Genomic DNA, 25,000 nt, shown 5'->3' on the forward strand with positions numbered 1-25,000 from the left:
ATGGGGGGATCAGCTTTAATATTGCAGATTGTTGCTTCCATCAATTTAATTGTCTGCATCATTTCCAATCCCCCATATTTTTGGGACATACATACATACATACATACATACATACATACATACATACATACATACATACATACATACATACATACATACATACATACAGTTGAAGTGGGAAGTTTACATACACTTAGGTTGGAGTCATTAAAACTCGTTTTTCAACCTCTCCACAAAGTTGTTGTTAACAAACTATAGTATTGGCAAGTCGGTTAGGACATCTACTTTGTGCATGACACAAGTAATTTTTCCAACAATTGTTTACAGACAGATTATTTCACCTAGAATTCACTGTATCACAATTCCAGTGGGTCAGAAGTTTACATACACTAAGTTGACTGTGCCTTTAAACAGCTTGGAAAATTCCAGAAAATGATGTCATGGCTTTAGAAGCTTCTGATAGGTTAATTGACGTCATTTGTGTCAATTGGAGGTGTACCTGTTGATGTATTTCAAGGCCTACCTTCAAACTCAGTGCCTCTTTGCTTGACATCATGGGAAAATCTAAAGAAATCAGCTAAGGAAGGAGATGTGTTCTGTCTCCTAGAGATGAACGTACTTTGGTGCAAAAAGTACAAATTAATCCCAGAACAAGGACGGAATAGCCTTAATTTCTCAGAACAAGAATAGACTGACGAGTTTCAGAAGGAAGTTCTTTGTTTCTGGCCATTTTGAGCCTGTAATCAAACCCACAAATGCTGATGCTCCAGATACTCAACTACTCTAAAGAAGGCCAGTTTATTGCTTCTTTAATCAGGACAGCGGTTTTCAGCTGTGCTAACATAATTGCAAAAGGGTTTTCTAATGATCAATTAGCCTTTTAAAATGATAAACTTGGATTAGCTAACACAACGAGTGATGGTTGCTGATAATGGGCCTCTACGCCTATGTAGATATTCCATTAAAAATCATCGGTTTTACAACATTAACAATGTCTACACTGTATTTCTGATCAATTTTATGTTATTTTAATGGATAAAAAAATAGCTTTTCTTTCAAAAACAAAGACATTTATAAGTGACTCAACTTTTGAACGTGTGTGTACATACATACACACAGACACTTTTTTAGAATATACTTTCCTTGATTCTTTTCCACTAACCCTACCACCCCTCTCCTAATCGGAGTAAACTAATGAATAACAACACTTAGGCTTCTACTTCCAGTTTATACACACTATATACATTTTACAGACACAATCTATTTTACAATAGTTATATTGTGTTTGTTTTTAGTCCTTCCTCTATTTCTGATGTCCATCCAGTTTGACTTCTATTTGCCATATATTTGTAACTGTGCTATTTCACTAAAGTTCTGAAGCTATATACATTTTACAGACCCTGTATATTTTACATTTGTTATCTTGTTGTTATTAGTCCCACCCTTCAGCTCCATTCAACCTTGACCTTTTACAGCCTGTTTCCTTTTGGTATCTGCTACCAGGATGTCTTATTTCATCTTTATCTGGCTGGTAGCCTAGTGGTTAGAGCGTTGGACTAGTAACCAGCAGGTAGCCTAGTGGTTAGAGCGTTGGACTAGTAACCAGCAGGTAGCCTAGTGGTTAGAGCGTTGGACTAGTAACCAGCAGGTAGCCTAGTGGTTAGAGCGTTGGACTAGTAACCAGCAGGTAGTCTAGTGGTTAGAGCGTTGGACTAGTAACCAGCAGGTATCCTAGTGGTTAGAGCGTTGGACTAGTAACCAGCAGGTAGCCTAGTGGTTAGAGCGTTGGACTAGTAACCAGCAGGTAGCCTAGTGGTTAGAGCGTTGGACTAGTAACCAGCAGGTAGCCTAGTGGTTAGAGCGTTGGACTAGTAACCAGCAGGTAGTCTAGTGGTTAGAGCGTTGGACTAGTAACCAGCAGGTAGCCTAGTGGTTAGAGCGTTGGACTAGTAACCAGCAGGTAGCCTAGTGGTTAGAGCGTTGGACTAGTAACCAGCAGGTAGTCTAGTGGTTAGAGCGTTGGACTAGTAACCAGCAGGTAGCCTAGTGGTTAGAGCGTTGGACTAGTAACCAGCAGGTAGCCTAGTGGTTAGAGCGTTGGACTAGTAACCGAAAGGTTGCAAGATCGAATCCCCTTGCTGACAAGGTACAAATCTGTCGTTCTGCCCCTGAACAAGGCAGTTAACCCACTGTTCCTAAGCCGTCATTGAAAATAAGAATTTGTTCTTAACTGACTTGTCTCGTTAAATAAAGGTAAATTAAAATAAATGGGTCTGCTCTCTCCACCTCTTCACTGACTCACATACTGAGAAGAGAAGGAAAATAATCTCCTGGGAGATTGCCAGTACCTCTGAGTTTGTTCAAGACCTGTGTGAAGTTTCAGTTTCTTCTCTCTCGCTCCTTCAGCTCTATTTTGCGCAGAGCGAGGGAGGTAGAGAGGAGGGAAGAGTTGCCTTGGCAGCAGCTAATGGGGACCCCTAATAAATACAAATAAATATGAAAGGTCTGTGGATCTCTCTGGGAGACGGACCACTGGGCCATGAGCATCTCTCTTTCTCCTTAGCCCTGTCTTTCTACTTCTCTAATCACCGTTTTCCCCTCTTCCTCCCTCTTCATCTCTCCTGCATATCTCTTCCTCCCTCTCCCACACATCTCTTCCTCCCTCTTCATCTCTCCTGCACATCTCTTCCTCCCTCTTCATCTCTCCTGCATATCTCTTCCTCCCTCTCCCACACATCTCTTCCTCCCTCTCCCACACATCTCTTCCTCCCTCTCCCACACATCTCTTCCTCCCTCTTCATCTCTCCTGCATATCTCTTCCTCCCTCTCCCACACATCTCTTCCTCCCTCTCCCACACATCTCTTCCTCCCTCTTCATCTCTCCTGCATATCTCTTCCTCCCTCTCCCACACATCTCTTCCTCCCTCTCCCACACATCTCTTCCTCCCTCTTCATCTCTCCTGCATATCTCTTCCTCCCTCTTCATCTCTCCTGCATATCTTCTCCTCCCTCTCCCACACATCTCTTCCTCCCTCTTCATCTCTCCTGCATATCTCTTCCTCCCTCTTCATCTCTCCTGCATATCTTCTCCTCCCTCTCCCACACATCTCTTCCTCCCTCTTCATCTCTCCTGCACATCTCTTCCTCCCTCTCCCACACATCTCTTCCTCCCTCTCCCACACATCTCTTTCTCTCTCTCCTGCATATCTCTTCCTCCCTCTCCCACACATCTCTTCCTCCCTCTTCATCTCTCTCTCCTGCATATCTCTTCCTCCCTCTCCCACACATCTCTTCCTCCCTCTCCATCTCTCTCTCCTGCATATCTTCTCCTCCCTCTCCCACACATCTCTTCCTCCCTCTTCATCTCTCTGCTGCATATCTTCTCCTCCCTCTCCCACACATCTCTTCCTCCCTCTTCATCTCTCTGCTGCATATCTTCTCCTCCCTCTCCCACACATCTCTTCCTCCCTCTTCATCTCTCCTGCACATCTCTTCCTCCCTCTCCCACACATCTCTTCCTCCCTCTCCCACACATCTCTTCCTCCCTCTCCCACACATCTCTTCCTCCCTCTCCCACACATCTCTTCCTCCCTCTTCATCTCTCCTGCATATCTTCTCCTCCCTCTCCCACACATCTCTTCCTCCCTCTCCATCTCTCTCTCCTGCATATCTCCTCCTCCCTCTCCCACACATCTCTTCCTCCCTCTTCATCTCTCTCTCCTGCATATCTCTTCCTCCCTCTCCCACACATCTCTTCCTCCCTCTCCATCTCTCTCTCCTGCATATCTTCTCCTCCCTCTCCCACACATCTCTTCCTCCCTCTTCATCTCTCCTGCATATCTCTTCCTCCCTCTCCCACACATCTCTTCCTCCCTCTTCATCTCTCTCTCCTGCATATCTCTTCCTCCCTCTCCCACACATCTCTTCCTCCCTCTCCATCTCTCTCTCCTGCATATCTCTTCCTCCCTCTCCCACACATCTCTTCCTCCCTCTCCATCTCTCTCTCCTGCATATCTCTTCCTCCCTCTCCCACCCATCTCTTCCTCCCTCTCCATCTCTCTCTCCCACACATCTCTTCCTCCCTCTCCCACACATCTCTTCCTCCCTCTCCATCTCTCTCTCCTGCATATCTCCTCCTCCCTCTCCCACACATCTCTTCCTCCCTCTCCATCTCTCTCTCCTGCATATCTCCTCCTCCCTCTCCCACACATCTCTTCCTCCCTCTCCATCTCTCTCTCCTGCATATCTCCTCCTCCCTCTCCCACACATCTCTTCCTCCCTCTCCATCTCTCTCTCCTGCATATCTCTTCCTCCCTCTCCCACACATCTCTTCCTCCCTCTCCATCTCTCTCTGCTGCATATCTCTTCCTCCCTCTCCCACACATCTCTTCCTCCCTCTCCATCTCTCTCTGCTGCATATCTCTTCCTCCCTCTCCCACACATCTCTTCCTCCCTCTTCATCTCTCTCTCCTGCATATCTCTTCCTCCCTCTCCCACACATCTCTTCCTCCCTCTCCATCTCTCTCTCCTGCATATCTCTTCCTCCCTCTCCCACACATCTCTTCCTCCCTCTCCATCTCTCTCTCCTGCATATCTCTTCCTCCCTCTCCCACCCATCTCTTCCTCCCTCTCCATCTCTCTCTCCCACACATCTCTTCCTCCCTCTCCCACACATCTCTTCCTCCCTCTCCATCTCTCTCTCCTGCATATCTCCTCCTCCCTCTCCCACACATCTCTTCCTCCCTCTCCATCTCTCTCTCCTGCATATCTCCTCCTCCCTCTCCCACACATCTCTTCCTCCCTCTCCATCTCTCTCTCCTGCATATCTCCTCCTCCCTCTCCCACACATCTCTTCCTCCCTCTCCATCTCTCTCTCCTGCATATCTCTTCCTCCCTCTCCCACACATCTCTTCCTCCCTCTCCATCTCTCTCTGCTGCATATCTCTTCCTCCCTCTCCCACACATCTCTTCCTCCCTCCTCATCTCTCTCTGCTGCATATCTCTTCCTCCCTCTCCCACACATCTCTTCCTCCCTCTCCATCTCTCTCTCCTGCATATCTCTTCCTCCCTCTCCATCTCTCTCTCCTGCATATCTCTTCCTCCCTCTCCCACACATCTCTTCCTCCCTCTCCATCTCTCTCTGCTGCATATCTCTTCCTCCCTCTCCCACACATCTCTTCCTCCCTCTCCATCTCTCTCTCCTCCATATCTCTTCCTCTCTTTCTGCCCCGTCTCTCTCAGTATGAATGAAGCCTACTCCTGGCTGTGTGCCACTCTCTCTTCCCCTGTCCCTCTCTTCTCCTCTCGTGTTGAGGAATGTGCTGCTGACATCTCTGTAAATGTGTCTGCAGCATGTCAGAGAGCTCAGCTCTGTCCCTCTATTGGTTACACATGTTCAGCTCTGTCCCTCTATTGGTTACACATGCTCAGCTCTGTCCCTCTATTGGTTACACATGCTCAGCTCTGTCCCTCTATTGGTTACACATGCTCAGCTCTGTCCCTCTATTGGTTACACATGTTCAGCTCTGTCCCTCTATTGGTTACACATGTTCAGCTCTGTCCCTCTATTGGTTACACATGCTCAGCTCTGTCCCTCTATTGGTTACACATGCTCAGCTCTGTCCCTCTATTGGTTACACATGCTCAGCTCTGTCCCTCTATTGGTTACACATGCTCAGCTCTGTCCCTCTATTGGTTACACATGCTCAGCTCTGTCCCTCTATTGGTTACACATGCTCAGCTCTGTCCCTCTATTGGTTACACATGTTCAGCTCTGTCCCTCTATTGGTTACACATGTTCTGCTCTGTCCCTCTATTGGTTACACATGCTCAGCTCTGTCCCTCTATTGGTTACACATGTTCAGCTCTGTCCCTCTATTGGTTACACATGTTCAGCTCTGTCCCTCTATTGGTTACACATGTTCAGCTCTGTCCCTCTATTGGTTACACATGCTCAGCTCTGTCCCTCTATTGGTTACACATGCTCAGCTCTGTCCCTCTATTGGTTACACATGCTCAGCTCTGTCCCTCTATTGGTTACACATGCTCAGCTCTGTCCCTCTATTGGTTACACATGCTCAGCTCTGTCCCTCTATTGGTTACACATGCTCAGCTCTGTCCCTCTATTGGTTACACATGTTCAGCTCTGTCCCTCTATTGGTTACACATGTTCAGCTCTGTCCCTCTATTGGTTACACATGTTCAGCTCTGTCCCTCTATTGGTTACACATGTTCAGCTCTGTCCCTCTATTGGTTACACATGTTCAGCTCTGTCCCTCTATTGGTTACACATGCTCAGCTCTGTCCCTCTATTGGTTACACATGCTCAGCTCTGTCCCTCTATTGGTTACACATGCTCAGCTCTGTCTCTCTATTGGTTACACATGCTCAGCTCTGTCCCTCTATTGGTTACACATGCTCAGCTCTGTCCCTCTATTGGTTACACATGTTCAGCTGGAAAACAGTAGTCAGACCCCTGCTGCTGGGGTCTCTGGCTCTCTCTCTCGTTCTCTCTCGCTCTTCTCTGCCTTGTATGCAGTCTTCCACATCTCTCTCTCCTCCAACTCTATCGTGCCACAGCTGTCCCAGAGTCTGTTTGGAATGGCTATTTCTTTCTCAACAAGCTGACTAATAGAATAGGTCAACTGTTCTACTATGGGGGATAGTAGATTGTAAAAGGCTAGTGATTTGCTGTTCGTTACTTGTCTTGTTGGCTGAGGAAAAGTAAGCCTGGACAGTTACTCTAACATCTTCAAAGTACACATCAGAATTTGGTAAGAAGGACATTTTCCCTACAGAATCCCTGGTGTGTGTGTGTGTGTGTGTGTGTGTGTGTGTGTGTGTGTGTGTGTGTGTGTGTGTGTGTGTGTGTGTGTGTGTGTGTGTGTGGACTGTGGAACACGCACCAGTGAGAGCCAGCAGGTAGTATGGCATACAGCTGGTGTGTGTATGGTGACAGAGTGAAGGGACGGACGCTGGCAGCCAGACACTGTGTGCGTGGTGACAAGGCCACGTGATGGTTGATCTTGATTGGTGGATTGATATGGTGCAGGTGGACTTCTGTAGCCCAGGGGTTCACACACATTGTGGGGCTGGGAATACTCTCTTCATTTTCTGCTGACCCACCAAATCAACATAATGTTAATAGCATTGACCCTAGAGGCATTTCCCAGGTGAGCTCTCGTCTTGCCACAGTTGCAGGTCAGTGAAGGGGGTAGTTAGTGAATGGAACGCTAAGATGGGATAGCTAGGTAGTCAATGCAGGTGTAAGTACCCATGGCTAATGCTCTGTACCAGTGTAGCATGATGGCATACAGGGCTAGTCAGTCATGTAGCTTGTTAGTCAAGTGGCTATTAGCCAGTCATTTACTGGGAGCCACCGGGGAACTGGAGCAGTGTTGGCCGGTCCCCCAGCTCTGAAAACAGGATGCAGCTATAACAACATCCTGTCTGTCAGCGAGAGGTGAACAGAACACAGGCGGACATTTGTGATCCTCCACACAGCCAGCCAGCTAGGTCCCATAACTACAGACCGGGGTACCACGGCAACAATACACCCCTGTGTACCAGTCGGCCAATAGAGACCCCTCTTACTGGATTCTTTCCAGTCCCGCTGTTGTCTGACCAATCCCAATAGACCGTCAGACAGAGGCGGGGTTAGGAGGGGGACACTGACTTATTTAGATGTTTAACACATCAGAGAGGAGGAGGAGGAGGGGAGGAGGGGCAGTTGGGAAGTGGAAGATGTGTTATGTTGTCATCATGTGTTATCTATCCCAGTGTTTTCTCAACTCCAGGACCATTCAGATGCTTTGAGAAGTATTTTGTGGTCCACTAAATTGATGCAGTAAATTAGTCTCTTGCCTGCAATCAAGTCATGAACATGTTCTGAAGTGGTGCTACACAGCTCAACGTCTGAGACGGCTGTAAAATGTCCTCAGACACTAGTGATGTGGAGAGGGAGACTGGACTAGAGTGGTGTGGATTACGATGGCTTGGGATAACGTCTGAAAACATGGTCCACAGCCTTCCCATAACCACGTCTTTGAAAACACCTGTTTGTTACTCAAGGCATTAATAAAGAGTGTATGGTGTATTTACTGTAGTGTCTGTCTGTACTGTAGTGTCTGTCTGTACTGTAGTGTCTGTCTGTAGTGTCTGTCTGTACTGTAGTGTCTGTCTGTACTGTAGTGTCTGTCTGTACTGTAGTGTCTGTCTGTAGTGTAGTGTCTGTCTGTTCTGTAGTGTCTGTCTGTAGTGTAGTGTAGCGTCTGCCTGTAGTGTAGTGTAGCGTCTGCCTGTAGTGTAGTGTAGTGTCTGCCTGTAGTGTAGTGTCTGCCTGTAGTGTAGTGTCTGCCTGTAGTGTAGTGTCTGCCTGTAGTGTAGTGTCTGCCTGTAGTGTAGCGTAGCGTCTGCCTGTAGTGTAGTGTAGCGTCTGCCTGTAGTGTAGTGTAGCGTCTGCCTGTAGTGTAACGTCTGCCTGTAGTGTAACGTCTGCCTGTAGTGTAGTGTCTGCCTGTAGTGTAGTGTCTGCCTGTAGTGTAGCGTCTGCCTGTAGTGTAGTGTAGTGTCTGTCTGTACTGTAGTGTCTGTCTGTACTGGAGTGTCTGTCTGTACTGTAGTGGAGCGTCTGCCTGTAGTGTAGTGTAGCGTCTGCCTGTAGTGTAGTGTAGCGTCTGCCTGTAGTGTAGTGTAGCGTCTGCCTGTAGTGTAGTGTAGTGTCTGCCTGTAGTGTAGTGTAGCGTCTGCCTGTAGTGTAGTGTCTACCTGTAGTGTAGTGTAGTGTCTGCCTGTAGTGTAGTGTCTGCCTGTAGTGTAACGTCTGCCTTTGCCTGTAGTGTAGCGTCTACCTGTAGTGTAGTGTAGTGTAGCGTCTGCCTGTAGCGTAGTGTAGTGTAGCGTCTGCCTGTAGTGTAGTGTAGTGTCTGCCTGTAGTCTAGTGTAGTGTCTGCCTGTAGTGTAGTGTCTGCCTGTAGTGAAGCGTCTGCCTTTGCCTGTAGTGAAGCGTCTGCCTTTGCCTGTAGTGTAGCGTCTGCCTGTAGTGTAGTGTAGCGTCTACCTGTAGTGTAGTGTAGCGTCTACCTGTAGTGTAGTGTAGTGTCTACCTGTAGTGTAGTGTAGTGTCTACCTGTAGTGTAGTGTCTACGTGTAGTGTAGTGTCTACGTGTAGTGTAGTGTCTACGTGTAGTGTAGTGTCTACGTGTAGTGTAGTGTAGTGTCTACCTGTAGTGTAGTGTAGTGTCTACCTGTAGTGTAGTGTCTACCTGTAGTGTAGTGTAGTGTCTACCTGTAGTGTAGTGTAGTGTCTACCTGTAGTGTAGTGTAGTGTAGTGTCTACCTGTAGTGTAGTGTAGTGTAGTGTCTACCTGTAGTGTAGTGTCTACCTGTAGTGTAGTGTAGTGTCTACCTGTAGTGTAGTGTCTACCTGTAGTGTAGTGTAGTGTCTACCTGTAGTGTAGTGTAGTGTTTACCACTAGTGTAGTGTAGTGTCTACCTGTAGTGTAGTGTCTACCTGTAGTGTAGTGTAGTGTCTACCTGTAGTGTAGTGTAGTGTCTACCTGACACAGATCGTCCCTGATGAATTAGTAAAGCTAACACTGGTCCAAATGGACACCTAAATGGAACAGGGTTGTTTGTGGTCCTCAGTCCTGTCTGGTGGTGGGGCCTGTGACCTACTTACCCCAGCAGATAACACACTGGGGTGTCTGGAGAAAGGGAAGGGCTGAATGGTGTGTGTGGCTCAGTTGGTAGAGCATGACGCCTGCAATGCCAAGGGTCATGGGTTCGTTTCCCGCTGAGGCCACCCATACGTGAAAATGTATGTATGCATGACTGTCTTTGGATAAGTCTCTTTGGACTAAGTCTCTTTGGACTAAGTCTCTTTGGACTAAGTCTCTTTGGACTAAGTCTCTTTGGACTAAGTCTCTTTGGTCTAAGTCTCTTTGGACTAAGTCTCTTTTGTCTAAGTCTCTTTGGTCTAAGTCTCTTTGGTCTAAGTCTCTTTGGTCTAAGTCTCTTTGGTCTAAGTCTCTTTGGTCTAAGTCTCTTTGGTCTAAGTCTCTAGTGTCTGCTATTAGAACAGCACTGTGTTGTGTGGGATTCTAAGCAGCATGGACAGTCCTTTTGTAGAATGACCTGGTATTATATGTGTGAGGTCAGCTCCCTCCAGGGTAACACTGTGGTGAGATTGACTGGATGATAAAACTCACCACACACACAAACTAGTTAGGTGTGTGTGCTGTGTTGTTCTACAGTATCTGCTGTAACAACCAGTGAGGAGGAGAGGAGGTCATGGGAAATGAGGGGAGTGATTGGAGTGGCAGAGGGATGACAGTTTATTTCCCCCATGCATTACTACACACACACACTGTACACACACTGTCCACAGCACACTGCAGTTATAGACGACAGTACTGTTTCACCCACGCTCATTCAGCAGTCACTCACACATGCACCACCCATTATTACAGTCAAGTAAACAGATGCAATTCAAACCACACATTCACATTACAGTCTCTCAACTCAACCTCCTCGCGCTGATGTAACCTCCAGTTAAATACACTGTCCCACATACTGACCTCACTTAACCTTCCATCTAGCCTGCCAGGTCTTATCTGTCTCATAAACAGCTGAGGGTGAAGTGGAGGAATGTACACAGGACCTACAGAACGGAGCAGAGTGGATCAGAGCAGAGTGGATCAGAGCAGAGTAGAGGCCACATCTCCTGTTAGTCCACTAGCCTTTATAACAGACAAGGAAACAGGTGTGACGAAGGACAGTTGGCATCAGAATGCTTTGTGTATATAATGACTCTAGCTCCACCCCAACCATCTCACCGCTATGGGTCTAAGCCACGCCCACATGCCCTCTGATTGGTGCTTTGGTTAGCCTGGTTCCTCCTGAAAGATCCATTCTGGCATTAACCGTGTGCTGCCAGAGAATGGCCCTGCCAGCGCCACAACAGTGAGCCAAGATGGAGCTTAGTGGCTCCAATAGAGCCAGTCGCAGAGCAGCTGGTGTGATATTAAATATTAAGAGTGTGACCAGCTCCACCGCGGACCTGCTGCTTTTGTTTGGCAGCCATGCTGGGCCTCTGATGGATAATAAGACCTGGGACCAGTCGGGCTAATGGGCTTCACAGCCAGGGAGATGTTACACCTAGCCAGTAGCCTCACAGCCAGGGAGATGTTATACCTAGCCAGTAGCCTCACAGCCAGGGAGATGTTACACCTAGCCAGTAGCTTCACAGCCAGGGAGATATTACACCTAGCCAGTAGCCTCACAGCCAGGGAGATGTTACACCTAGCCAGTAGCCTCACAGCCAGGGAGATATTACACCTAGCCAGTAGCCTCACAGCCAGGGAGATGTTACACCTAGCCAGTAGCCTCACAGCCAGGGAGATGTTACACCTAGCCAGTAGCCTCACAGCCAGGGAGATGTTACACCTAGCCAGTAGCCTCACAGCCAAGGAGATGTTACACCTAGCCAGTAGCCTCACAGCCAGGGAGATGTTACACCTAGCCAGTAGCCTCACAGCCAGGGAGATGTTACACCTAGCCAGTAGCCTCACAGCCAGGGAGATGTTACACCTAGCCAGTAGCCTCACAGCCAGGGAGATGTTACACCTAGCCAGTAGCCTCACAGCCAGGGAGATGTTACACCTAGCCAGTAGCCTCACAGCCAGGGAGATGTTACACCTAGCCAGTAGCCTCACAGCCAGGGAGATGTTACACCTAGCTAGCCATGCAGACCATCACAACTAGCCAGTTGCATGATAGCCAATACCACACACACCTACTATGGGCAGCATTCTTCAGGATTTGTTCAGCTGGTATAGTAGTTGTTCAGTGTAGTGTATCGTCGGTCTTGTTGACTTGCTGTTCAGTGCGTATGTACAGCTGATATGGTCTACTGAAGACATCCATTCAGACCAGACAGGAAGTATCTCTGAGAGGATGTAGCTATCCTAGCTGTCACTCAGCTGTCATCTTTAATGATACGCTCCTATCCTCCCCGAAGTCCCTCCTACTCGTCTCCTCACCCCCCCTTTCTTGTCGTTTATCCGTCTCTTTCCTCCCTGTTAGTGGGTGACTACTGAGCAGGAACAGATTGGAACCCTTGTTGCCGTGATGTCTGGAGGACATAGATATTACAGCTTGTCAGACCTCTGATGTTATCTGGGTCGTGTGTGTACCGTTGATTGACAGGCCTCTCTCTTTGTTGCAGACGCCTTTGTGAACAGCCAGGAGTGGACTCTGAGCCGATCGGTACCAGAACTCAAAGTGGTGAGTCTGAAATTGGATACTAACACTCCAGTGAGTCTTCTCCTGGACGTACATGTACACAGACCAGGAATGAGGTCAGAACTTGAAACAGAATATAATTGCCTTCCTCTATATTCCATATTCTCTATATTCATGTATGCATCTGAGGCAGTCTTCCTCTGAAGCTCTTCTCAGATTTATCCACTGCAGCACAACCATCCTGATTATTACAAGTCAACGTAGGAGATATGCAAAACCAGGAAACAACCTCACTTCCCTGTTCTTCTTCCTCCCCCAGGGCATTGTAGGTAACCTGGCCAGTGGGAAGTCTGCGCTGGTCCACAGGTACCTGACAGGAACATACGTCCAGGAGGAATCTCCAGAAGGTAAGACCAGGGTGCTCTCTACTGCTCACCACGTCTCTGTCTGTACCCGTGTGCGTCTGTCTGTACCCGTGTGCGTCTGTCTGTACCCGTGTGCGTCTGTCTGTACCCGTGTGCGTCTGTCTGTGCCCGTGTGCGTCTGTCTGTGCCAGTGTGCGTCTGTCTGTGCCAGTGTGCGTCTGTCTGTGCCAGTGTGCGTCTGTCTGTGCCAGTGTGCGTCTGTCTGTGCCAGTGTGCGTCTGTCTGTGCCAGTGTGCGTCTGTCTGTGCCAGTGTGCGTCTGTCTGTGCCAGTGTGCCTCTGCCTGTCAGTGGATGACTCTGAAATGGCACCCTTTTCACTACTTTGTAGTAGGGCACTATATAGGGAATAGGGTGCCATTTCAGATACCCATGTCTGTCAGTCGATAGCAGTGTGGTTGGTTAGGAAAAAGCTTCCTAGAAAGCCTTAACCTCTATGGGCAAGGTGGCACGTCACCGTCCCACTCTATTCAACAGCCAGTGGAGAGCATGGCGCGAAATAAAAAACCTCAAAAATGCAATAATTTCAATTTATACGACTATTTTACACCATTTTAAAGACAAGACTCTCGTTAATCTAACCACATTGTCCGATTTCAAAAAGGCTTTACAGCGAAAGCAAAACATTAGATTATGTTAGAAGAGTACATAGCCGCAAATAATCACAGACATTTTCCAAGCAAGCATATATGTCACATAAACCCAAAACACAGCTAAATGAAGCACTAACCTTTGATGATCTTCATCAGATGACACTCCTAGGACATTATGTTATACAATACATGCATGTTTTGTTCAATCAAGTTCATATTTATATCCAAAAACAGCTTTTTACATTGGCATGTGATGTTCAGAACATGCATTCCCACCCAAAACTTCCAGTGAATTTACTAAATTACTCACCATAAACGTTGACAAAATACATAACAATTATTTTAAGAATTACAGATACAGAACTCCTTTATGCAATCGCTATGTCAGATTTTAAAATAGCTTTTCGGCGAAAGCACATTTTGCAGTATTCTGAGTACATAGCTCAGCCATCACGGCTAGCTATTTTGACACCCGCCAACTTCGGGGCTCACTAAACTCAGAATTACTATTAGAAAAATTGTATTACCTTTGTTGATCTTCGTCAGAATGCACTCCCAGGACTGCTACTTCCACAAGAAATGTTGTTTTTGTTCCAAATAATCCAAAGTTATGTCCAAATACCTCCGTTTTGTTCGTGCGTTCAGGTCACTATCCAAAGGGTAACGCGCGAGCGCATTTCGAGACAAAAAAAATCGAAATGTTCCTTTACCTTACTTAAAGCATGTCAAACGCTGTTTAAAATCTATTTTTATTGTATTTTTCTCGTAAAATAGTGATAATATTCCAACCGGACAATAGTGTTTTCATTCAAAGAGGAAAAGAAAAAACTGCATGGTCGCAGGACCGCGCATCTCCAATCTCTTTGTTACCGGGTAGACCGCTGACAAACTGAGCTACCATACTCTGCCCAGAGACAGGAGACGCCTCAATCCACTTTCTGAAGGCTTTAGAGAGCCAATGGAAGCCTTAGAAAGTGCAACGTAACCCCAGAGATACTGTAGTTTCGAAAGGGAATAGAAAGAACTACAAATTGTCAGACAGGCCACTTCCTGCTTGGAATTTTCTCAGATTTTGGCCTGCCATATGAGTTCTGTTATACTCACAGACACCATTCAAACAGTTTTAGAAACTTTTGAGTGTTTTCTATCCAAATCTACTAATAATATGCATATTCTCGTTTCTGGGAAAGAGTAGTAACCAGTTTAAATCGGGTCCGTTTTTTTTATCCGGCCGTGGAAATACTGCCCCCTAGCCCAGACAGGTTAACAAATTAACCAGGGTGCCGTGCTCACGCTTAACTACACCGCCTGCTTAACCCAACTACCCAGCTACAAGGAGCTGGAGAGAGCAGTATGTTAGTCCTGGAGCTTCTCTCCCTGTTACCTCTCCTCTCCTCCACTCCAGGCTGCGTCTCAATAGTCCAGTGTCCTCTCCTCCACTCCAGGCTGCGTCTCAATAGTCCAGTGTCCTCTCCTCCACTCCAGGCTGCGTCTCAATAGTCCAGTGTCCTCTCCTCCACTCCAGGCTGCGTCTCAATAGTCCAGTGTCCTCTCCTCCACTCCAGGCTGCGTCTCAATAGTCCAGTGTCCTCTCCTCCACTCCAGGCTGCGTCTCAATAGTCCAGTGTCCTCTCCTCCACTCCAGGCTGCGTCTCAATAGTCCAGTGTCCTCTCCTCCACTCTGCGTCTCAATAGTCCAGTGTCCTCTCCTCCACTCTGCGTCTCAATAGTCCAGTGTCCTCTCCTCCACTCTGCGTCTCAATAGTCCAGTGTCCTCTCCTCCACTCTGCGTCTCAATAGTCCAGTGTCCTCTCCTCCACTCCAGGCTGCGTCTCAATAGTCCAGTGTCCTCTCCTCCACTCCAGGCTGCGTCTCAATAGTCCAGTGTCCTCTCCTCCACTCCAGGCTGCGTCTCAATAGTCCAGTGTCCTCTCCTCCACTCCAGGCTGCGTCTCAATAGTCCAGTGTCCTCTCCTCCACTCCAGGCTGCGTCTCAATAGTCCAGTGTCCTCTCCTCCACTCCAGGCTGCGTCTCAATAGTCCAGTGTCCTCTCCTCCACTCCAGGCTGCGTCTCAATAGTCCAGTGTCCTCCTTTAATGATGTCCTCTTCCCGTGTTCAGCTGCAGTAGTCTGAAAGAAGTGGACAGGTACCAGTCAGATACATGGTAGTCATCACTCATCTGCCGTATTGCTTTCAGCTCTCCTGTGGCTTCATATCAATGCAGATGAAGGAAAGGAGATTAGGAGAGGAAGTCACCAGACACTATTGCGATGCAGCCCTTCATGTAGCGTTAGCGTGTTAGCATCATCAGTACAGTCCAGGCCCTGAGGAGACAAACAGCCATACTCTGCATCCATTATTGAAGCTAAGAGGAGGCACCCTGCCAGCTCTGCTCACCCACATATGGGAGCCCTCTCTACGCTCTACTTTCAGAGACCTAAGCATGTTAATATTTCAGCACTAACACTCATGTTCCTATGAGTCTGTGTAGAAAACGTTGCCTCATAAATGTACATTTGGCATTTTAGTCATTTAGCAGTCGCTCTTATCCAGAGACACTTAACCCCAATTGTTCCTTTAAGTGTCTTGCTCAAGGGCATATTGACATATTTTTTTAAACCTAGTCGGCTCAGGGATTTGAATACCGCAATGTTTCGGTTACTGGCCCAATGGTCATAACTGCTTGGCTACCTGCCGCCCTATAGATGGGCTTAGATAGTCCTATAGTGGGACAGCCCAGGGAATATTCAGACACCTACTGGAAGGTTCAACGTTTAAATGCAAGAGTAAAACTGTCGGATGATCTTTGTCCCACTGTATTTGTCTGTCAGTCACTCTTCCTAGCTGCTGGCTTGAGTCTGTGCATGCCAGTGGGTCTGTGCATGCCAGTGGGTCTGTGCATGCCAGTGGGTCTGTGCATGCCAGTGGCAGGCTCAGGAATATCCAAAAAGAAAAATGTCAACAACTCAACGGGTGTTTTTCGCTTCTCTGCCTCTTGATTATAACAGTCAGCTGCCAAGAGAAACACAATCCAGCATTTGAAGGCAGAATAATGTGTTTTAGCGAAGTTAAAACGACAAGCCTTAGGTCTTTGATCCAGGCAAATTCTTGGCACCGCCGTCCATCTAGGAAGTGTTTCCACCCAAAAGAACTCTGTCTCTTTGATATAATTGTCGCGTGACCAATGGCCTAACAAAAATAGAAAATCCCTGCTTGATCACACACTCTGTCTTAACCACTTATCTAAAAATGGATGCTCCCAAGACGGTCCCCAGTTCTCCTGGTAATTGATTGAGTTGTAGGCTGCTGTAGTTGCTCCTACGGCTGAGCCTAGTAACCACCTAACCACACAGCTGCAGAGCCGCTAACCAGGCCTGTTCTTAGTGTGTAGACTGGAGTCTGCAGAGGGAATGGTGGTCTCTCCCAGGTCCTCTCAGACACACAGCGTATGAATGGACACATTATGATAGGTTATAATACACCAACCCAAACACACCTGGCTCTTTTCACAACGTTCTCACAACGTCACCGCAACGTGCTGGCTGCCATGTTAACACAACGTGCTGGCTGCCATGTTAACACAACGTGCTGGCTGCCATGTTAACACAACGTGCTGGCTGCCATGTTAACACAACGTAAGGGCCCAGTGTAGATAGCGTAAAGCAGGAGAGTTGTGTGTGAGGTTATGGTAGGTCATGTGACAGACAGCGTCGTCGTGTTAAGAGTTTTTAGGAAGCTACTAGGATCTGTGCTCTTCTACCACCCACTGACTGACCAGAGATGATGTGATAACCCCACTGCACTCTCCCTACCCCCTCTCCTCTCACAGCTCTAGGCTGTACGCTCAACCTGGGATGCTTGGTCTTCTCTCTAGCCTCTCTGACCTAGGGTGAATCTATGCAGTGTCTCTGTATTCTCTCTGTCTGTCTCTCTCTGTCTGTCTCTGTCTCTCTCTGTCTGTCTCTGTCTGTCCCTCTGTCCGTCTGTCCCTCTGTCTCTCTGTCTGTATTCTCTCTGTCTGTCTGTCTGTCTGTCTGTCTCTCTGTCTGTCTCTGTGTGTGTGTTTAATTTGAACTGAGAATATAACTCTCCTGCACCTTGGATTTGCTTTTATTTCCTGTCTTTTTTCTTGGCTGCATTTGTAACTAGCTGACGTGGATGCAGGTAACTATCCTCTTCTCTCATTCTGTCTGTCTCTGTGTGTCTGTGGCCCTTGTGGAATGTTTTCCTCTCTGCTCTAGGGCCTTATCATTTCACAGTAGCAGCTTGATAATAGGTCAGGTTGCCCATAATCATTCCAGATATCACCACAACAATGCATTCTGTAGCTAAAGTGATTCTCTGAATGGCCACAAGCCAGGTAACTCCCACTTAGACAATCTAGTGTGACAGTCAAGCGAGCAGCTAGATGATGAACCTGATCAAGTTTCTGCTGTGCTAACATTTAGCTTGTTGCTTCACGTAGCTAACCCTCTCCTTTTCACTCTGTCACTCTGTCTGTTTAATTTGTGGAGCCACAACTCACCCCTTCTCTATATGTACACACACACACACACACACACACACACACACACACTGAGCAGCTGACTCAGCAGAGAGCCCAGCCACAGAGCTGCACCGAGGGGACTGATACTTTAATACAACAGAAAACACAACAACACAGCACACTACCTCCAATGGGACGGCAGGTAGCCTAGTGGTTAGAGCGTTGGACTAGTAACCAGCAGGTAGCCTAGTGGTTAGAGCGTTGGACTAGTAACCAGCAGGTAGCCTAGTGGTTAGAGCGTTGGACTAGTAACCAGCAGGTAGCCTAGTGGTTAGAGCGTTGGACTAGTAACCAGCAGGTAGCCTAGTGGTTAGAGCGTTGGGCCAGTAACCAGCAGGTAGCCTAGTGGTTAGAGCGTTGGACTAGTAACCAGCAGGTAGCCTAGTGGTTAGAGCGTTGGACCAGTAACCAGCAGGTAGCCTAGTGGTTAGAGCGTTGGACTAGTAACCAGCAGGTAGCCTAGTGGTTAGAGCGTTGGACTAGTAACCAGCAGGTAGCCTAGTGGTTAGAGCGTTGGGCCAGTAACCAGCAGGTAGCCTAGTGGTTAGAGCGTTGGACTAGTAACCAGCAGGTAGCCTAGTGGTTAGAGCGTTGGACTGGTAACCAGCAGGTAGCCTAGTGGTTAGAGCGTTGGACCAGTAACCAGCAGGTAGCCTAGTGGTTAGAGCGTTGGACTAGTAACCAGCAGGTAGCCTAGTGGTTAGAGCGTTGGGCCAGTAACCAGCAGGTAGCCTAGTGGTTAGAGCGTTGGACTAGTAACCAGCAGGTAGCCTAGTGGTTAGAGCGTTGGACCAGTAACCAGCAGGTAGCCTAGTGTTTAGAGCGTTGGACTAGTAACCAGCAGGTAGCCTAGTGGTTAGAGCGTTGGGCTAGTAACCAGCAGGTAGCCTAGTGGTTAGAGCGTTGGGCCAGTAACCAGCAGGTAGCCTAGTGGTTAGAGCGTTGGACTAGTAACCAGCAGGTAGCCTAGTGGTTAGAGCGTTGGACTGGTAACCAGCAGGTAGCCTAGTGGTTAGAGCGTTGGACCAGTAACCAGCAGGTAGCCTAGTGGTTAGAGCGTTGGACCAGTAACCAGCAGGTAGCCTAGTGGTTAGAGCGTTGGGCCAGTAACTGAAAGGTTGCTAGATCAAATCCCCAAGCTGACAAGGTAAATATCTGTCGTTCTGCCCCTGAACAAGGCAGTTAACCCACTGTTCCCCGGTAAGCTGTCATTGTTAATAAGAATTTGTTCTTAACTGACCTGCCTAGTTAAATATAGGTTAAATAAAAAATATTTTATATATATAAAATGAGGATTTTCTCTGCATACAAGTACGAGGGTGTGTGTATTTTGGATTTTCCATACACATTTTCTTACTTTTCCTGTGCATGGATGGAGTCCACTTGGAGCTGCTTGGAGAACAGAGAGGCCCTCTCTCTTCAAGAGGCCCTCGCCAGAGCGCTCAAAATACCCACCATGCTTTAGTCTATAACAGGACTGTGCCCCCGCCGCCTCTTTCCTCCCCCATGCCCCACCCAGCCCTCCGCCAATCTCCCCCCTGAGCAGATTGGAGTGGGCTTCCTTCCATAACCCCGCAGCTGGAAAAAGAGCTGGAAAATACTTTGGGAAGAGCTGCTGCTGTGTGGTGCTGGCTGGCTGACTGACCCATGGCCTAGCCTCTTCCTGTTACCCTGACACACACACACACACACACACACACACACACACACACACACAAACAGCCAGTTAACCATGTCATTATGGGTTCCCTGCCTGGCCTGGCTCACATTCCAACCCCCAAACACCACAGATATGGTTAGCAGCGGCTCACATTCCAACCCCCAAACACCACAGATATGGTTAGCAGCGGCTCACATTCCAACCCCCAAACACCACAGATATGGTTAGCAGCGGCTCACACACTTAAGACCTGAGCTATATTAGAGGGTATTTTTGACAGTTGGAAGTTGACAGGTTGATTATCACTTTATTTTCAGACATCATTTTTTGTGTGTAAAAGTGCGCTTCATGCCATGCACACTAAGTTCCTATAACTTGGGGATGCAATGTCTTGCTATAGAAGACAGACCACTCTAAAGTGTGTTGGTGTTTCTGCTTTAAGGGGTGCTAGATTGATGGCCAGTCTCTTTAACCAGGGACTAAAACCCCGTGTTGTTGTCCCCCTGTGGGTCTAGGGAGTCAGACAGGGTTTTGCAGAAGGTCGATGATGATGATGATGACTCCACATGGTGTGTCCTGAGGCCAAGGTTAGGTCTCAGTGTGCAACACGTTCTGACAGTGTGTTCAGTCTGTCCCGGACCTGGACTCGTTGTTCTCTCTCTCTCTTCATCTCTCTCTCTCTCTCTCTCTCTCTCTCTCTCTTCATCTCTCTTCATCTCTCTCTCTCTCTTCATCGCTCTCTCCCCTTCTCTTCATCTCTCCCCTTCTCTTCATCTCTCTCTCTCTTCATCTCTCTCTCTCTCTTCATCTCTCTCTCTTCATCTCTCTCTCTTCATCTCTCTCTCTCTTCATCTCTCTCTCTCTTCATCTCTCTCTCTCTCTTCATCTCTCTCTCCCTACATCTCTCTCCCTTTCCCTACATCTCTCTCCCTCTCCCTACATCTCTCTCCCTTTCCCTACATCTCTCTCCCTTTCCCTACATCTCTCTCCCTCTCCCTACATCTCTCCCTCTCCCTACATCTCTCTCTCCCTACATCTCTCTCTCTCCCCCTTCATCTCTCTCTCCCCTTCTCTTCATCTCGCTCTCCCTACATCTCTCTCTCTCTACATCTCTCTCTCTCTCTCCTCCTTCATCTCTCTCTCTCCCTCCCGCTTCATCTCTCTCTCTCCCTCCCCCTTCGTCTCTCTCTCTCCCTCCCCCTTCGTCTCTCTCTCTCCTTCCCCCTTCGTCTCTCTCTCTCTCTCTCCCTCCCCTTCGTCTCTCTGTGTCTCTCTCTCCCTACATCTCTCTCTCTTTCTCTCTCTCTCTTTCTCTCTCTCTCTCCCTCTCTCTCTCAGTGCAGGCAGATAGTTAGATGTCAGTAATTCTATGCTACGTGACACTATGTTACACCAGTGATTCTCATCCTTGTTTGGTTACTGTACCACCAACTGAATTTTGCTCTGCCCAGAGAACCTATGAATTTTACCAGTAGGCCTATGATCTCATGAGTCTTCTCAAGTACCCCCCGTGGATAGGCCAAGTACCCCCCGTGGATAGGCCAAGTACCCCCGTGGATAGGCCAAGTACCCCCCGTGGATAGGCCAAGTACCCCCCGTGGATAGGCCAAGTACCCCCCGTGGATAGGCCAAGTACCCCCCGTGGATAGGCCATGTACCCCCCGTGGATAGGCCATGTCCCCCCCGTGGATAGGCCATGTACCCCCCGTGGATAGGCCATGTACCCCCCGTGGATAAGCCAAGTACCCCCCGTGGATAAGCCAAGTACCCCCAGAGGTCTTAGTACCCCTGGTTGGGAACCACTGAGCTACATGACACTCCCCAAGGCTGGCTCCCCAAGGCTGGCCACCCAAGGCTGGCTCCCCAAGGCTGGCTTCCCAAGGCTGGCTCCCCAAGGCTGCTTAAGCCCCGGGACAGGAAGTACTTTACCACTCCCCCCCTTGGTCACGGCCCATACCCTCTGACCTTTTCGTCTGAGGTCAAGGTTCATAGGTCAGCCTAAGAGCATCTAGGCCAGAGAATAGGGTGTTGGTGGAGGACAGTTGAAGGTCATATTGTGAGAGAACATCATTCTAACAGTTCTCACAGATAAAACATGTTTTTTTGAGGAATGACCTGCTGGAATGTGTTGCACGCACACGCACACACACACACACACACACACACACACACACACACACACACACACACACACACACATCGCTGTCATCTCTGTGTGTGGTTTACCTGTACAGCAGCATTCCTCTCATTCTCCTGTGGGTAGTCATTATCACCATCTAGTCCTGGACAGCTGACATCCTCAGTGTGTGTGTGTGTGTGTGTCCATTGATCATGTCTCCTTATCACTACCATAACCTCATCAAATCATGTTTACTAGCCATTTATTACATCATCAACAGTTAATTGAATTCACTCTAGCTGGTCTAACTCTATATAGCTATCCTGCTGAGATATCAACAGATGAAATGTGACATTGGACTAAAAGCTAAGTGACTTTAGTTCTACTGTGGTTATTGATGTAGTATTGTTCGTCCCTCTCCTCTCTCTCATCCTATGTGTTGTTCCTGCAGGGGGCCGTTTTAAGAAGGAGATGGTGGTGGACGGACAGAGCAACCTATTGCTAATCAGAGACGAAGGAGGCCCTCCAGAGGCTCAGGTTGGGATTACAGCTCTATTAACATGGCTGTATTAACAAGGCTCTATTAACAAGGCTCTATTAACAAGGCTGTATTAACATGGCTCTATTAACATGGCTGTATTAACATGGCTGTATTAACATGGTTGTATTAACAAGGGTGTATTAACATGGCTGTATTAACATGGCTGTATTAACATGGCTGTATTAACATGGCTGTATTAACATGGCTGTATTAACATGGCTGTATTAACATGGCACTATCATCTGTGGGTTGATGACAGGGTGGGTTTCCTGTACACAGACTAAACAGATTTAGTCCGAGAGTAAAACTCCACTTTATTGGAGATTCTCTGTTGATCATCCTTTTTAATCCAGAACCAGTGTTAGTCTGGGTCCTGGAAACGGATGCTCTCTAACCTAACCACACATGCAGTCTGAACCACTAACCCGTGTTAAAGCTACAATCCTTATTTGAAACCATATCAAAGCGTAACCCCGCCCCTGTTTTGGTAAAAAGCTGAGAAATGTTTGCACTCTCTAGTTCATAGGGTTATGGACACCTGCACTGACCATCCATATCATATCAAACGTAGCATTTTAACCAGGTTTTCAGGCTATACAGTGTGTGTTTACATACATTGGCGTAAAACAAGCTTGTATTTTGGTTTCTGATGGGCTACAACAGTTGAACTAAGCTCATGAGGCAAGTTATATTCTTCAAGAATCAATTGGTATACATAATTCATTTAGATGTAGCAATAGATTCAGCAACTAAGGGTTCTAGCTTTAACCTTACTGTCCTTGTCTCTCTCATTCTCCCGCTCTCTCACTTTCCCCCCTCTCTCTTCCTCTCTCTCTCCCGCTCTCTCACTTTCCCCTCTCTCTTCCTCTGTCTCTCTCCCGCTCTCTCACTTTCCCCCCTCTCTCTTCCTCTCTCTCTCCCGCTCTCTCACTTTCCCCTCTCTCTTCCTCTGTCTCTCTCCCGCTCTCTCACTTTCCCCCCTCTCTCTTCCTCTGTCTCTCTCCCGCTCTCTCACTTTCCCCCCTCTCTCTTCCTCTGTCTCTCTCCCGCTCTCTCACTTTCCCCCCTCTCTCTTCCTCTGTCTCTCTCCCGCTCTCTCACTTTCCCCCCTCTCTCTTCCTCTGTCTCTCTCCCGCTCTCTCACTTTCCCCCCTCTCTCTTCCTCTGTCTCTCTCCCGCTCTCTCACTTTCCCCCCTCTCTCTTCCTCTGTCTCTCTCCAGTTTTCCCTGTGGGTGGATGCAGTGATATTTGTGTTCAGTCTGGAGGATGAGATCAGTTTCCAGACAGTCTACCATTACTACAGCCGCATGGCTAACTACCGCAACACTGCTGAGGTACCTCTGGTGCTGGTGGGGACGCAAGGTGAGACACACACACACACACTGGCACGCAGAGACACACACACATACACATACACACACACTGGCACGCAGAGACACACACACACACACACTGTGCATGAACAGAATACTCCTTCCTTGGAGTGCCTCTGCCACCTATGCCTGTTTGGAATTACTGCAATAAGACATGCACTTCCTCTCTATCAGCACTAGAGGGCGCCACATGATTGGCTATTTCTGTGATTGCAGATGCTATCAGCTCAGCCAATCCCCGGGTCATCGATGACACGCGAGCACGCAAGCTGTCCAACGACCTGAAGCGCTGCACCTACTATGAGACGTGTGCCACCTACGGCCTCAATGTGGAACGGGTCTTCCAGGACGGTAAGACTACTCCACCGGAGATGTTATAGAAAACTAAGATAACTAACCTACGGCCTCAATGTGGAACGGGTCTTCCAGGACGGTAAGACTACTCCACCGGAGATGTTATAGAAAACTAAGATAACTAACCTACGGCCTCAATGTGGAACGGGTCTTCCAGGACGGTAAGACTACTCCACCGGAGATGTTATAGAAAACTAAGATAACTAACCTACGGCCTCAATGTGGAACGGGTCTTCCAGGACGGTAAGACTACTCCACCGGAGATGTTATAGAAAACTAAGATAACTAACCTACGGCCTCAATGTGGAACGGGTCTTCCAGGACGGTAAGACTACTCCACCGGAGATGTTATAGGAAACTAAGATAACTAACCTACGGCCTCAATGTGGAACGGGTCTTCCAGGACGGTAAGACTACTCCACCGGAGATGTTATAGAAAACTAAGATAACTAACCTACGGCCTCAATGTGGAACGGGTCTTCCAGGACGGTAAGACTACTCCACCGGAGATGTTATAGAAAACTAAGATAACTAACCTACGGCCTCAATGTGGAACGGGTCTTCCAGGACGGTAAGACTACTCCACCGGAGATGTTATAGAAAACTAAGATAACTAACCTACGGCCTCAATGTGGAACGGGTCTTCCAGGACGGTAAGACTACTCCACCGGAGATGTTATAGAAAACTAAGATAACTAACCTACGGCCTCAATGTGGAACGGGTCTTCCAGGACGGTAAGACTACTCCACCGGAGATGTTATAGAAAACTAAGATAACTCACCCTTTGAGTTGTCTGTTCTAACTCAACAATAACTGTAGATCATGGATTCATCTATGTCCATTCATTCAACACAACTTAGATACAGGAAGTTGGGAGACAGACTTATGAGAATAAATAGACATTTTAGAATGTGTTTATGCAGGTTAAATCTTTCTCACAGGTTGTGGATTTGGTTTCATTTGGGGTAGCAATTATCAGCCATAAAATACAGTTGGTCAGCTGAACCCACTACCTGTAATTCATACATCTCTACAGTGTGCAGCCAGAGCTCCTTCCTTCCTTTATAAAGACATGACAGGAAACAGCAAAAAGCTGGGAAGCAAGGTGACATTCCCCCTGATGACTGGCCGTTTGCTTGGTCGT

The 25,000-nt window shown here is 47.8% G+C and overlaps 1 protein-coding gene across 6 annotated transcripts in view; it reads left to right on the forward strand.

The window, feature by feature from the left end:
• LOC115196446 (arf-GAP with GTPase, ANK repeat and PH domain-containing protein 1) overlaps positions 1 to 25,000 on the forward strand; it is a 202,423-nt gene that overhangs the window by 64,868 nt on the left and 112,555 nt on the right. For 3 of the 6 annotated variants that reach the window (XM_029757283.1, XM_029757281.1, XM_029757280.1), the window contains exons 2-7: positions 12,227 to 12,285; positions 12,563 to 12,650; positions 17,411 to 17,425; positions 22,038 to 22,123; positions 23,349 to 23,490; positions 23,718 to 23,852. In XM_029757283.1, coding sequence (XP_029613143.1) covers positions 12,227 to 12,285; positions 12,563 to 12,650; positions 17,411 to 17,425; positions 22,038 to 22,123; positions 23,349 to 23,490; positions 23,718 to 23,852 — 525 coding nt within the window. The remainder of the gene's footprint in view (positions 1 to 12,226; positions 12,286 to 12,562; positions 12,651 to 17,410; positions 17,426 to 22,037; positions 22,124 to 23,348; positions 23,491 to 23,717; positions 23,853 to 25,000) is intronic. The other 3 variants (XM_029757285.1, XM_029757284.1, XM_029757282.1) reach the window with 1 other exon arrangement.

Source organism: Salmo trutta, chromosome 6 (assembly GCF_901001165.1).
Source record: "Salmo trutta chromosome 6, fSalTru1.1, whole genome shotgun sequence".
In the NCBI taxonomy this organism is placed as follows: domain Eukaryota; kingdom Metazoa; phylum Chordata; class Actinopteri; order Salmoniformes; family Salmonidae; genus Salmo; species Salmo trutta.